We start from the raw sequence: 15,460 nt of genomic DNA, 5'->3' as shown, positions 1-15,460 counted from the left end.
TACTGTCCAGCCCAATGGTAGAGTCTCTCCATGCTAGGCTGTACTGTCCAGCCCAATGGTAGAGTCTCTCCATGCTAGGCTGTACTGTCCAGCCCAATGGTAGAGTCTCTCCATGCTAGGCTGTACTGTCCAGCCCCATGGTAGAGTCTCTCCATGCTAGGCTGTACTGTCCAGATCCATGGTCTGAGTCTGAAGATGCTAGGCTGTACTGTCCAGCCCAATGGTAGAGTCTCTCCATACTAGGACGTACTGTCCAGCCCAATGGTAGAGTCTCTCCATGCTAGGCTGTACTGTCCAGCCCAATGGTAGAGTCTCTCCATGCAGGCTGTACTGTCCAGCCCAATGGTAGAGTCTCTCCGTGCGAGGCTGTACTGTCCAGCCCAATGGTAGAGTCTCTCCATGCTAGGCTGTACTATCCAGCCCCATGGTAGAGTCTCTCCATGCTAGGCTGTACTGTCCAGATCCATGGCCTGAGTCTGAAGATGCTAGGCTGTACTGTCCAGCCCAATGGTAGAGTCTCTCCGTGTGAGGCTGTACTGTCCAGCCCCATGGTAGTCTCTCCATGCTAGGCTGTACTGTCCAGCCCCATGGTAGAGTCTCTCCGTGCGAGGCTGTACTGTCCAGCCCAACGGTAGAGTCTCTCCATGCTAGGCTGTACTGTCCAGCCCCATGGTAGAGTCTCTCCATGCTAGGCTGTACTGTCCAGATCCATGGTCTGAGTCTGAAGATGCTAGGCTGTACTGTCCAGCCCAATGGTAGAGTCTCTCCATGCTAGGCTGTACTGTCCAGCCCCATGGTAGAGTCTCTCCATGCTAGGCTGTACTGTCCAGATCCATGGTCTGAGTCTGAAGATGCTAGGCTGTACTGTCCAGCCCAATGGTAGAGTCTCTCCATACTAGGCCGTACTGTCCAGCCCAATGGTAGAGTCTCTCCATACTAGGCCGTACTGTCCAGCCCAATGGTAGAGTCTCTCCATGCTAGGCTGTACTGTCCAGATCCATGGTCTGAGTCTGAAGATGCTAGGCTGTACTGTCCAGCCCAATGGTAGAGTCTCTCCATGCTAGGCTGTACTGTCCAGATCCATGGTCTGAGTCTGAAGATGCTAGGCTGTACTGTCCAGCCCAATGGTAGAGTCTCTCCATACTAGGACGTACTGTCCAGCCCAATGGTAGAGTCTCTCCATGCTAGGCTGTACTGTCCAGATCCATGGTCTGAGTCTGAAGATGCTAGGCTGTACTGTCCAGCCCAAGGATAGAGTCTTTCCATGCTAGGCTGTACTGTCCAGCCCCAGGGTAGAGTCTCTCCATGCTAGGCTGTACTGTCCAGCGCAATGGTAGAGTCTCTCCATCCTCGGCTGTACTGTCCAGCGCCATGGTAGAGTCTCTCCACACTAGGCTGTACTGTCCAGCCCCATGGTAGAGTCTCTCCATGCTAGGCTGTACTGTCCAGCCCAATGGTATAGTCTCCATGCTAGGCTGTACTGTCCAGCCCCATGGTAGAGTCTCTCCATGCTAGGCTGTACTGTCCAGCCCAATGGTAGAGTCTCCATGCTAGGCTGTACTGTCCAGCCCCATGGTAGAGTCTCTCCATGCTAGGCTGTACTGTCCAGCCCAATTGTAGAGTCTCCATGCTAGGCTGTACTGTCCAGCCCCATGGTAGAGTCTCTCCATGCTAGGCTGTACTGTCCAGCCCAATGGTAGAGTCTCCATGCTAGGCTGTACTGTCCAGCCCCATGGTAGAGTCTCTCCATGCTAGGCTGTACTGTCCAGCCCCATGGTAGTGTCTCTCCATGCTAGGCTATACTGTCCAGCGCAATGGTAGAGTCTCCATGCTAGGCTATACTGTCCAGCCCCATGGTAGAGTCTCTCCATGCTAGGCTGTACTGTCCAGCCCAATGGTAGAGTCTCCATGCTAGGCTGTACTGTCCAGCCCCATGGTAGAGTCTCTCCATGCAGGCTGTCCTGTCCAGCTCCATGGTCTGAGTCTGAAGATGCTAGGCTGTGTGGTGGCTGTGGAGCCACATGTTAGGAGTTCTTGGTTAATTTTTAATTTAATTTTTTCCTTTGATGATGACTTCAATAAATAACAAATATATTTATATATCATATATAGCCATGTAGAAACTACATGTATTTCACATAACTTAAATAATAATTTATATGTACAGCCCCCCTTCACAATAAGGAAATATATTCCATAATGTCTATGGTCGGGTTGTGTGTTTACGTCCTGCGGTGTTTCCGTGACAACGCACAGACACAGGAAGTGTCTATCCGTATCCAGCGCCAGCCCACAGAGGTACGGTCCTGCGTCAGAGCTCTGACGTACGTCTGAGAGGTCTTACACTGCGAGTTCCAGTGTTTGTCATCGATGCCGCGACAGCCGCTCTTAAAAGGTTTGGCAGTCCGACACTTGGTCTCATAGAAGTACTGCTTAACAAAGTTGCTTTCGGCGGTTCCCATCTTTATCTGATCCAGGACGGTGACCTGACGACCCCTGATGTCCACCGCATTCGTCTTGTCTGTCACCCACTGTGATTGGCTGTCACAGACGGAGTACTCTCCGCGGTAACTCTTGTGTTCTGCGTATCTCTTCCTGCGGGTCTTGTTGGTTCTGTCAGAGCTGCCCACGTAGTCATCTATAGAGTAGAGCGGAGGAGGCTGCAGGGGCGCCCGCTCACTCAGCAGGACCCGGGGAGAGTTGTAGTGTTTCTGCTGCCCCAGCAGGTCAGACGACCTGGGCTGGTACAGCGAGCTGCGCCTCTCCAGGAACCTACTGTTGTCCAGAGGGGTGTCAATGGCGAGCAGGCCCAACGGTGGCAATGTGTCCTGGGCCTGCCTGTCCTGGCCCTCACCCTGCCTCCCCCGGCCACGGGTCAGGTCCGCCTGCAGCAGCTGGATGATGAGGGAGTTGATGGGGTCCTGGGTGGGCGGGGGCTGCTGGCGCTCCATGTGCGTTGCCTGGATACCGTAGAGGTACGCTAGGAACAACACATACAGCAACATGGACATCACTAGATTCACCTGTAAGATCTGTGGAGTAGAGGAGACAGGATATCAGATATTAATCACCTATAATCAATAATTACACCACTAGATTCACCTGTAAGATCTGTGGAGTAGAGGAGACAGAATATCAGTTATTAATCACCTATAATCAATAATTACACCACTAGATTCACCTGTAAGATCTGTGGAGTAGAGGAGACAGAATATCAGTTATTAATCACCTATAATCAATAATTACACCACTAGATTCACCTGTCAGATCTGTGGAGTAGAGGAGACAGAATATCAGTTATTAATCACCTATAATCAATAATTACACCACTAGATTCACCTGTAAGATCTGTGGAGTAGAGGAGACAGAATATCAGTTATTAATCACCTATAATCAATAATTACACCACTAGATTCACCTGTCAGATCTGTGGAGTAGAGGAGACAGGATATCAGTTATTAATCACCTATAATCAATAACTACACCACTTGATTCAGTTACTAATTCAGATCAGTTATAATTTATTAATCACCTGGAGCATTATCAACATTTTATATTCTGAATCCAGAATCATGCCAAAATGCTAATAGAATTATTCCTGGAGCATTATGAATGTTGTTTTATATTCTGAATCTAGAATCATGCCAAAATGCTAATAGAATTAGTCCTGGAACATTATGAATGTTGCTTTATGTTCTGAATCTAGAATCATGCCAAAATGCTAATAGAATTAGTCCTGGAACATTATGAATGTTGTTTAATGTTCTGAATCTAGAATCATGCCAAAATGCTAATAGAATTAGTCCTGGAACATTATGAATGTTGTTTTATGTTCTGAATCTAGAATCATGCCAAAATGCTAATAGAATTAGTCCTGGAACATTATGAATGTTGTTTTATGTTCTGAATCTAGAATCATGCCAAAATGCTAATAGAATTAGTCCTGGAACATTATGAATGTTGTTTTATGTTCTGAATCTAGAATCATGCCAAAATGCTAATAGAATTAGTCCTGGAACATTATGAATGTTGCTTTATGTTCTGAATCTAGAATCATGCCAAAATGCTAATAGAATTAGTCCTGGAACATTATGAATGTTGTTTAATGTTCTGAATCTAGAATCATGCCAAAATGCTAATAGAATTAGTCCTGGAACATTATGAATGTTGTTTTATGTTCTGAATCTAGAATCATGCCAAAATGCTAATAGAATTAGTCCTGGAACATTATGAATGTTGTTTTATGTTCTGAATCTAGAATCATGCCAACATGCTAATAGAATTAGTCCTGGAACATTATAAATGTTGTTTTATGTTCTGAATCTAGAATCATGCCAAAATGCTAATATAATTAGTCCTGGAACATTATGAATGTTGTTTTATGTTCTGAATCTAGAATCATGCCAAAAATGCTAATGGGATTAGTCCTGGAACATTATGAATGTTGTTTTATGTTCTGAATCTAGAATCATGCCACAATGCTAATGGGATTAGTCCTGGAACATTATGAATGTTGTTTTATGTTCTGAATCTAGAATCATGCCAAAATGCTAATATAATTAGTCCTGGAACATTATGAATGTTGTTTTATGTTCTGAATCTAGAATCATGCCAAAATGCTAATGGGATTAGTCCTGGAACATTATGAATGTTGTTTTATGTTCTGAATCTAGAATCATGCCAAAATGCTAATGGGATTAGTCCTGGAGCATTATGAATGTTGTTTTATGTTCTGAATCTAGAATCATGCCAAAATGCTAATAGAATTAGTCCTGGAACATTATGAATGTTGTTTTATGTTCTGAATCTAGAATCATGGCAAAATGCTAATAGAATTAGTCCTGGAACATTATGAATGTTGTTTTATGTTCTGAATCTAGAATCATGCCAAAATGCTAATAGAATTAGTCCTGGAACATTATGAATGTTGTTTTATGTTCTGAATCTAGAATCATGCCAACATGCTAATAGAATTAGTCCTGGAACATTATAAATGTTGTTTTATGTTCTGAATCTAGAATCATGCCAAAATGCTAATATAATTAGTCCTGGAACATTATGAATGTTGTTTTATGTTCTGAATCTAGAATCATGCCAAAATGCTAATGGGATTAGTCCTGGAACATTATGAATGTTGTTTTATGTTCTGAATCTAGAATCATGCCACAATGCTAATGGGATTAGTCCTGGAACATTATGAATGTTGTTTATGTCCTGGAATCTAGAATCATGCCAAAATGCTAATATAATTAGTCCTGGAACATTATGAATGTTGTTTTATGTTCTGAATCTAGAATCATGCCAAAATGCTAATGGGATTAGTCCTGGAACATTATGAATGTTGTTTTATGTTTTGAATCTAGAATCATGCCAAAATGCTAATGGGATTAGTCCTGGAGCATTATGAATGTTGTTTTATGTTCTGAATCTAGAATCATGCCAAAATGCTAATATAATTAGTCCTGGAACATTATGAATGTTGCAATCATGCCAAAATTAATGATTAGTCCTGGAACATTATGAATTTGTTTTATGTTCTGAATCTAGAATCATGCCAAAATGCTAATGGGAATCCTGGAACATTATGAATGTTGTTTTATGTTCTGAATCAAATCATGCCACAATGCTAATGGGATTAGTCCTGGAACATTATGAATGTTGTTTTATGTTCTGAATCTAGAATCATGCCAAAATGCTAATATAATTAGTCCTGGAACATTATGAATGTTGTTTTATGTTCTGAATCTAGAATCATGCCAAAATGCTAATGGGATTAGTCCTGGAACATTATGAATGTTGTTTTATGTTCTGAATCTAGAATCATGCCAAAATGCTAATGGGATTAGTCCTGGAGCATTATGAATGTTGTTTTATGTTCTGAATCTAGAATCATGCCAAAATGCTAATATAATTAGTCCTGGAACATTATGAATGTTGCTTTATGTTCTGAATCTAGAATCATGCCAAAATGCTAATAGAATTAGTCCTGGAACATTATGAACGTTGTTTTATATTCTGAATCTAGAATCATGCCAAAATGCTAATATAATTAGTCCTGGAACATTATGAATGTTGTTTTATGTTCTGAATCTAGAATCATGCCAAAATGCTAATGGGATTAGTCCTGGAACATTGTGAATGTTGTTTTATGTTCTGAATCTAGAATCATGCCAAAATGCTAATAGAATTAGTCCGGGAACATTATGAATGTTGTTTTATGTTCTGAATCTAGAATCATGCCAAAATGCTAATAGAATTAGTCCTGGAACATTATGAATGTTGTTTTATGTTCTGAATCTAGAATCATGCCAAAATGCTAATAGAATTAGTCCTGGAACATTATGAATGTTGTTTTATGTTCTGAATCTAGAATCATGCCAAAATGCTAATAGAATTAGTCCTGGAACATTATGAATGTTGTTTTATGTTCTGAATCTAGAATCATGCCAAAATGCTAATAGAATTAGTCCTGGAACATTATGAATGTTGTTTTATGTTCTGAATCTAGAATCATGCCAAAATGCTAATAGAATTAGTCCTGGAACATTATGAATGTTGTTTTATGATTGGAAAGGCACTGGAGCGATGAACCACTCTTGATGTCTCTGCCTGGCCGGCTGAGTAACTAACTGGCTTACTGGTGCTCTTCCATGCCGTCCCTAGAAGGGGTGCGTCACTTGAGTGGGTTGAGTCACTGACATGATCTTCCTGTCCGGGTTGGCCCCACCCCCCTCGGGTTTGTTCCGTGGCGGAAATCTTTGTGGGCTATACTCGGTCTTGTCTCAGGGTAGTAAGTTGGTGGTTGAAGATAACCCTCTTGTGGTGTGGGGGCTGTGCTTTGGCAAAGTGGGTGGGGTTATATCCTTCCTGTTTGGCCCTGTCCGGGGGTACCATCAGACGGGGTCACAGTGTCAGCCGACCCATCCTGTCTCAGCCTCCAATATTTATGCAAAAGTTTGGGTCAGGGGGGTAGGGTCAGTCCGTTATATCTGGAGTATTTCTCCTGTCTTGTCGGGTGTCCTGTGTGAATTTAAGTATGCTCTCTCTAATTCTCTCCCTCTCCCTCCCCTCCCGGAGGACCTGAGCCCTGGGACCATGCCTCAGGACTACCTGGCATGATGACTCCTTGCTGTCCCCAGTCCACCTGGTCGTGCTGCTGCTCCAGTTTCAACTGTTGTACCTGCGGCTATGGGACCCTGACGTGTTCACCGGACATTCTACCTGTCCCGGACCTGCTGTTTTCGACTCTCTCTCTACCGCACTTGCTGTCTCTAACTTTGAATGATTGTCTACTGACATTTACTCCTGAGGTGCTGACCTGTTGCACCCTCTACAACCACTGTCATTATTATTATTATTTGACCCTGCTGGTCATCTATGAATGTTTGAATATCTTGGACATGTTCTGTGATAATCTCAACCCGGCATAGCCAGAAGAGGACTGGCATTCCCTCTCCCCCTCTCTAGGGAGTTTTTCCTAGCCACCGTGCTTCTGCCTGTGTTTGGGATTTAGGCTGGGTTTCTGTACAGCACTTTGTGACATCGGCTGATGTAAAAAGGGCTTTATAAATACATTTGATTGATTGATTTTATGTTCTGAATCTAGAAAATGATGTCAAAAGGACTAGGAGTAGGAGGAGATGGAGGGGGACTAGGAGGAGGAGGGGGAGAGGGACTAGGAGGAGGAGGAGGAGGAGGGGGAGAGGGACTAGGAGGAGGAGGGGGAGGAGGGGGAGAGGGACTAGGAGGAGGAGGGGGAGAGGGACTAGGAGGAGGAGGAGGAGGAGGAGGAGGAGGAGGAAGAGGGACTAGGAGGAGGAGGGGGAGAGGGACTAGGAGGAGGAGGAGGAGAGGGACTAGGAGGAGGAGGAGGAGGAGGAGGAGGAGGAGGGGGAGGAGGGGAGAGGGACTAGGAGGAGGAGGAGGAGAGGGAGGAGGAGGAGGGGGAGAGGGACTAGGAGGAGGAGGAGGAGGAGGAGGAGGAGGAGGGGGGACAAGGAGGAGGAGGGGGAGAGGGACTAGGAGGAGGAGGAGGAGGAGGGGGAGGAGGGGGAGGAGGAGGAGGAGGGGGAGGAGGGGGGGAGGGACTAGGAGGAGGAGGGGGAGAGGGACTAGGAGGAGGAGGAGGAGGAGGAGGAGGAGGGGGAGGAGGGGGAGAGGGACTAGGAGGAGGAGGAGGGGAGAGGGAGGAGGAGGAGGAGGAGGAGGAGGAGGAGGAGGAGGGGGAGGAGGGGAGAGGGACTAGGAGGAGGAGGGGGAGAGGGACTAGGAGGAGGAGGAGGAGGAGGAGGAGGGGGAGGAGGGGGAGAGGGACTAGGAGGAGGAGGAGGAGAGGGAGGAGGAGGAGGGGGAGAGGGACTAGGAGGAGGAGGAGGAGGAGGAGGAGAGGGACTAGGAGGAGGAGGAGGAGAGGGAGGGGGACAAGGAGGAGGAGGAGGAGAGGGACTAGGAGGAGGAGGAGGAGAGGGAGGAGGAGGGGGGATGAGGAGGAGGAGGAGGGGGAGGAGGGGGAGAGGGACTAGGAGGAGGAGGAGGAGAGGGAGGAGGAGGAGGAGGAGGAGGGGGAGAGGGACTAGGAGGAGGAGGGGGAGAGGGACTAGGAGGAGGAGGAGGAGGAGGAGGGAGGAGGAGGGGGGGAGAGGGACTAGGAGGAGGAGGAGGAGAGGGAGGAGGAGGAGGAGGAGGAGGAGGAGGGGGAGGAGGAGGAGGAGGAGGAGGGGGGAGGAGTGGGAGAGGGACTAGGAGGAGGAGGGGGAGAGGGACTAGGAGGAGGAGGAGGAGGAGGAGGAGGAGGAGGAGGAGGAGGGGGAGGAGGGGGAGAGGGACTAGGAGGAGGAGGAGGAGAGGGAGGAGGAGGAGGGGAGAGGGACTAGGAGGAGGAGGAGGAGGAGGAGGTAGAGGAGAGGGACTAGGAGGAGGAGGAGGAGAGGGAGGGGGACAAGGAGGAGGAGGGGGAGAGGGACTAGGAGGAGGAGGAGGAAGAGATGGAGGAGGAGGAGGGGGAGGGACTAGGAGGAGGAGGAGGAGGAGGAGAGGGACTAGGAGGAGGAGGAGAGGGAGGGGGACAAGGAGGAGGAGGGGGAGAGGGACTAGGAGGAGGAGGAGGAGGAGGGGGAGAGGGACTAGGAGGAGGAGGAGGAGAGGGAGGGGGACAAGGAGGAGGAGGGGGAGAGGGACTAGGAGGAGGAGGGGGAGAGGGACGAGGAGGAGGAGGAGGGGAGAGGGACTAGGAGGAGGAGGGGGAGAGGGACTAGGAGGAGGAAGGGGAGGGGGAGGGGGACTAGAAGGAGGAGGAGGGGACTAGGAGGAGGGGAGGGGGGACTAGGAGGAGGAGGGGGAGAGGGACGAGGAGGAGAGGGACAAGGAGGAGGAGGGGAGAGGGACTAGGAGGAGGAGGGGGACTAGGAGGAGGAGGGGGAGAGGGACTAGGAGGAGGAGGAGGAGGGGGAGGGGGACTAGGAGGAGGAGGAGGGGGAGGGGGACTAGGAGGAGGTGGAGGGGGAGAGGGTCTAGGAGGAGGAGGAGGGGGAGAGGGTCTAGGAGGAGGAGGAGGGGGAGAGGGTCTAGGAGGAGGAGGGGGACAAGGAGGAGGAGGGGGAGAGGGACTAGGAGGGGGAGGGGGACGAGGAGGACTCTCTACCCTCCAGAGGCCCCATGTCCCCTCAGCGCTGAGTCCCTTCTCTACCCTCCAGAGACCCCATGTGCCCCTCAGCGCTGAGTCCCTTCTCTACCCTCCAGAGGCCCCATGTCCCCCTCAGCGCTGAGTCCCTTCTCTACCCTCCAGAGGCCCCATGTCCCCCTCAGCGCTGAGTCCCTTCTCTACCCTCCAGAGGCTTCATGTCCCCCTCAGCGCTGAGTCCCTTCTCTACCCTCCAGAGGCCCCATGTCCCCCTCAGCGCTGAGTCCCTTCTCTACCCTCCAGAGGCCCCATGTCCCCCTCAGCGCTGAGTCCCTTCTCTACCCTCCAGAGGCCCCATGAGAGAATGAAAAATGGTTCGATAATGAAATCTAAAGAAGTCATTGAGAAATATATCTAATCAAAAACACAGAGAACCAGACAACAAAAATATAGGCCTTCAATATGGGGAAACACTGAAGCAATACAAACGCACCCTAAGAACAAAGGAACAGAACATTAGAAATCAGCTGGATGGAGTTGAGGAATTCATAGAATTAAACCACTTCTGGGAGAATTGGAATAAATGAAACAAACATAATTTGGCTCTCCCAAATGGGGATATGTGGAGAAATCACTTTGCAAACCTCATCATTTGGCTCTCCCAAATGGGGATATGTGGAGAAATCACTTTGCAAACCTCATCATTTGGCTCTCCAAAATGGGGTTATGGGGAGAAATCACTTTACAAACCTCATCATTTGGCTCTCCAAAATGGGGTTATGGGGAGAAATCACTTTACAAACCTCATCATTTGGCTCTCCAAAATGGGGTTATGGGGAGAAATCACTTTACAAACCTCATCATTTGGCTCTCCCAAATGGGGGCTTCCCAAATGGGGAGAAATCACTTTACAAACCTCATCATTTGGCTCTCCCAAATGGGGATATGGGGAGAAATCACTTTACAAACCTCATCAATTGGCTCTCCCAAATGGGGATATGGGGAGAAATCACTTTAGAAACCTCATCATTTGGCTCTCCATAATGGGGATATGTGGAGAAATCACTTTACAAACCTCTACGGCAATAAAACAAAGAGCCCAGAACAGAAATATATTCAAGAAACATTACAGATCCTTGAATCAGTAGTCAAAGACTATCAGAGACCTGTGGATACACCAGCTACAGAAGAAGAATTATTGGAAAAACTATGTACTCTACAACCCAAGACCTGTGGATACACCAGCTACAGAAGAATAATTATTGGAAAAACTATGTACTCTACAACCCAAGACCTGTGGATACACCAGCTACAGAAGAAGAATTATTGGAAAAACTATGCACTCTACAACCCAAGACCTGTGGATACACCAGCTACAGAAGAAGAATTATTGGAAAAACTAATTACTCTACAACCCAAAAAGACCTGTGGATACACCAGCTACAGAAGAAGAATTGGAAAAAATATGCACTCTACAACCCAAGACCTGTGGATACACCAGCTACAGAAGAAGAATTATTGGAAAAACAATGTACTCTACAACCCAAGACCTGTGGATACACCAGCTACAGAAGAAGAATTATTGGAAAAACTATGCACTCTACAACCCAAGACCTGTGGATACACCAGCTACAGAAGAAGAATTATTGGAAAAACTATGTACTCTACAACCCAAAAAGACCTGTGGATACACCAGCTACAGAAGAAGAATTATTGGAAAAACTATGCACTCTACAACCCAAGACCTGTGGATACACCAGCTACAGAAGAAGAATTATTGGAAAAACTATGCACTCTACAACCCAAGACCTGTGGATACACCAGCTACAGAAGAATAATTATTGGAAAAACTATGTACTCTACAACCCAAGACCTGTGGATACACCAGCTACAGAAGAAGAATTATTGGAAAAACTATGTACTCTACAACCCAAAAAGACCTGTGGATACACCAGCTACAGAAGAAGAATTATTGGAAAAACTATGTACTCTACAACCCAAGACCTGTGGATACACCAGCTAAAGAAGAAGAATTATTGGAAAAACTATGTACTCTACAACCCAAGACCTGTGGATACACCAGCTACAGAAGAAGAATTATTGGAAAAACTATGTACTCTACAACCCAAGACCTGTGGATACACCAGCTACAGAAGAAGAATTATTGGAAAAACTATGCACTCTACAACCCAAAAGACCTGTGGATATGGTAAAGGGCACTGATAAAGACATGGTAAAGGGCAGACTGTGGTGCTGATGGTATTTTAAATGGGCAGACTGATAAAGACATGGTAAAGGGCAGACTGATAAAGACATGGTAAAGGGCAGACTGATAAAGACATGGTAAAGGGCAGACTGTTAAAGACATGGTAAAGGGCAGACTGATAAAGACATGGTAGACTGATAAAGACATGGTAAAGGGCAGACTGATAAAGACATGGTAAAGGGCAGACTGATAAAGACATGGTAAAGGGCTGACTGATAAAGACATGGTAAAGATAAAGACATGCAGACTGATAAAGACATGGTAAAGGGCAAACTGATAAAGACATGGTAAAGGGCAGACTGATAAAGACATGGTAAAGGGCAGACTGATAAAGACATGGTAAAGGGCAGACTGATAAAGACATGGTAAAGGGCAGACTGATAAAGACATGGTAAAGCGCAGACTGTTAAAGACATGGTAAAGGGCTGACTGATAAAGACATGGTAAAGGGCTGACTGATAAAGACATGGTAAAGGGCAGACTGTTAAAGACATGGTAAAGGGCTGACTGATAAAGACATGGTAAAGGGCAGACTGATAAATACATGGTAAAGGGCAGACTGATAAAGACATGGTAAAGGGCTGACTGATAAAGACATGGTAAAGGGCAGACTGATAAAGGGCTGACTGATAAAGACATGGTAAAGTGCAGACTGATAAAGGGCTGACTGATAAAGACATTGTAAAGGGCTGACAGATAAAGACATGGGAAAGGGCAGACTGTTAAAGATGTGGTAAAGAGCAGACTGATAAAGGGCTGACTGATAAAGACATGGTAAAGGGCAGACTGTTAAAGATGTGGTAAAGGGCAGACTGATAAAGACATGGTAAAGAGCAGACTGATAAAGGGCTGACTGATAAAGACATGGTAAAGGGCAGACTGTTAAAGACATGGTAAAGGGCAGACTGATAAAGACATGGTAAAGGGCAGACTGATAAAGACATGGTAAAGGGCAGACTGTTAAAGATGATAAAGACATGGTAAAGACAGACTGGTAAAGGGCAGACTGTTAAAGATAAAGGGCTGACAGATAAAGACATGGCAACTGTTAAAGGGCAGACTGAAAAGGGCAGACTGATAAAGGGCTGACTGATAAAGACATGATAAAGGGCAGACTGATAAAGGGATGACTGATAAAGGGCTGACTGATAAAGACATGGTAAAGGGCAGACTGTTAAAGATATGGTAAAGGGCAGACTGATAAAGACATGGTAAAGGGCTGACTGATAAAGACATGGTAAAGGGCAGACTGTTAAAGATATGGTAAAGACATGGTAAAGGGCAGACTGATAAAGACATGGAAAAGGGCAGACTGATAAAGACATGGTAAAGGGCAGACTGATGAAGACATGGTAAAGGGCAGACTGATGAAGACATGCTAAAGGGCAGACTGATAAAGACATGGTAAAGGGCAGACTGATAAAGGGCTGACAGATAAAGACATGGTAAAGGGCAGACTGATGAAGACATTGTAAAGGGCAGACTGATAAGGGCTGACTGATAAAGACATGGTAAAGGGCAGACTGATAAAGGGCTGACTGATAAAGACATGGTAAAGGGCAGACTGATAAAGGGCTGACTGATAAATACATGGTAAAGGGCAGACTGATAAAGACATGGTAAAGGGCAGACTGATAAAGACATGGAAAGGGCAGACTGATAAAGGGCTGACAGATAAAGACATGGTAAAGGGCAGACTGATAAAGACATGGAAAGGGCAGACTGATAAAGACATGGTAAAGGGTAGACTGGTCCAGTCAGGGCACAGAGACAGAGTTCTGATCTAATACTTTCGACCACAGGACTGCTAGTGGATAGAAACTCTCCCAGTTTCAGCCACTGCCTTTGGCATTATACCCCACTTCCAGCCCTCTACCACAGCCTCAGCCCTCTACCTTGGTCCCAGCTCCAGTCCTCTACCTTAGCCCCAGCTCCAGCCCTCTACCTTGGCTCCAGCTCCAGCCCTCTACCTCGGCCCCAGTTCCAGTCCTCTACCTTGGCCCCAGCTACAGCAGTCCACCTCAGCTCCAGCTCCAGTCCTCTAACTTGGCCCCAGCTACAGCAGTCCACCTCAGCTCCAGCTCCAGTCCTCTAACTTGGCCCCAGCTACAGCAGTCCACCTCAGCTCCAGCTCCAGTCCTCTACCTTGGCCCCAGCTCCAGTCCTCTACCTCAGCTCCAGCTCCAGTCCTCTACCTTGGCCCCAGTTCCAGTCCTCTACCTCAGCTCCAGCTCCAGTCCTCTACCTTGGCCCCAGTTCCAGTCCTCTACCTCAGCTCCAGCTCCAGTCCTCTACCTTGGCCCCAGTTCCAGTCCTCTACCTCAGCTCCAGCCCAGTCCTCTACCTCAGCTCCAGCTCCAGTCCTCTACCTCCCCAGCTCCAGCCCTCTACCTCAGCTCCAGCTCCAGTCCTCTACCTCGGCCCCAGCTCCAGGCCTCTACCTCGGCCCCAGCTCCAGTCCTCTACCTCGGCCCCAGCTCCAGCCCTCTACCTCGGCCCCAGCTCCAGTCCTCTACCTCGGCCCCAGCTCCAGCCCTCTACCTCGGCCCCAGCTCCAGCCCTCTACCTCGGCCCCAGCTCCAGTCCCCGACCTCGGCCCCAGTTCCAGTCCTCTTCCTCATAACCTAAAACCCAAGGCCAAATCTACACTGGAATTGCTTAACAAGAAGACAGTGACTGTTCTTGAGTGGCCAAGTTACAGTTTTGTCAGAGTTTGAAGAATTCTGAAGAAAAATGGGCAAATATTGCACAATCTAGGTGTGGAAAGCTCTTAGAAACTTCCCCAGAAAGACTCACAGCAGTAATCACTGCCAAAGGTGCTTCTACTAAGTATCTAAAAACCTGTTTTCACTTTGTCATTATGAGGTATTGTGTGTAGATGGGTGAGAAAAATATATAATTGAATTGATTTTGAATTCAGGCTATAACAACACAACGTGGAATAAGTGGTAAGGATACTTTCTGAAGGCCCTGTATTCTCTATCCATGGACCTAGTCCACTGTGCCTCCAGGCTGGAGCTAGCATGCCATGTTTGTTTACGCATACAAAGCTGTTCATTTCATTCTATTCAAACAGACCTCATTTCAAAGGAAACAAGCACTCATTAGGATCTGGTGTAGCCAATTAGTGGTTGCAGACAACACACCTGAACACACTTAACAAGATGGAGGATAGAGAGCTTTGTTGATGCTGATAATGGAATGTATATGTTTTTAAATTACATTCTTAGAATGTTCTTTTAACGTTACTAATGTTTTCTGGTGGTTTTTACAGTTTTCTTAATGTTCTGAGAACATGACTTCAAATAGAACCATGAGGAGACCTGCAGAAAAAGTTATGCTGAAGTACTGAAATTCCCACAGATGAATGTTGTTTCTTAACTTTCTCTGAATGTTAACTTTCTTTAAAGGCCCAGCACAGTCATCCTAGTTCCCAAGTAAAAATAAATGACCAAAACATTACCAATAATATTTTTATGCTCAGAATGAAAGAAACTGTACCTTTTCTCTCATCTCTAACTATCAAGAAGTCTGAAAGAACAGACTGAGTGGGTGGGGAGCTTATATTCATGGGC

General features: G+C 46.7%; 1 protein-coding gene across 2 annotated transcripts in view; it reads right to left on the bottom strand.

The window, feature by feature from the left end:
• Nucleotides 1-1,989: 1,989 nt before the first annotated feature.
• LOC124019806 (neurotrophin-3-like) overlaps nt 1,990-15,460 on the bottom strand; it is a 121,213-nt gene continuing 107,742 nt past the window's right edge. For both annotated transcript variants that reach the window (XM_046335238.1, XM_046335240.1), the window contains exon 2: nt 1,990-3,032. In XM_046335238.1, coding sequence (XP_046191194.1) covers nt 2,223-3,032 — 810 coding nt within the window. In that variant the 3' untranslated portion in view covers nt 1,990-2,222. The remainder of the gene's footprint in view (nt 3,033-15,460) is intronic.

Source organism: Oncorhynchus gorbuscha, unplaced genomic scaffold (assembly GCF_021184085.1).
Source record: "Oncorhynchus gorbuscha isolate QuinsamMale2020 ecotype Even-year unplaced genomic scaffold, OgorEven_v1.0 Un_scaffold_687, whole genome shotgun sequence".
Classification (NCBI taxonomy): Eukaryota; Metazoa; Chordata; class Actinopteri; order Salmoniformes; family Salmonidae; genus Oncorhynchus; species Oncorhynchus gorbuscha.
The sequence above is the reverse complement of the archived record's forward strand: the minus strand, read 5'-3'. Positions and strand labels throughout refer to the sequence as shown.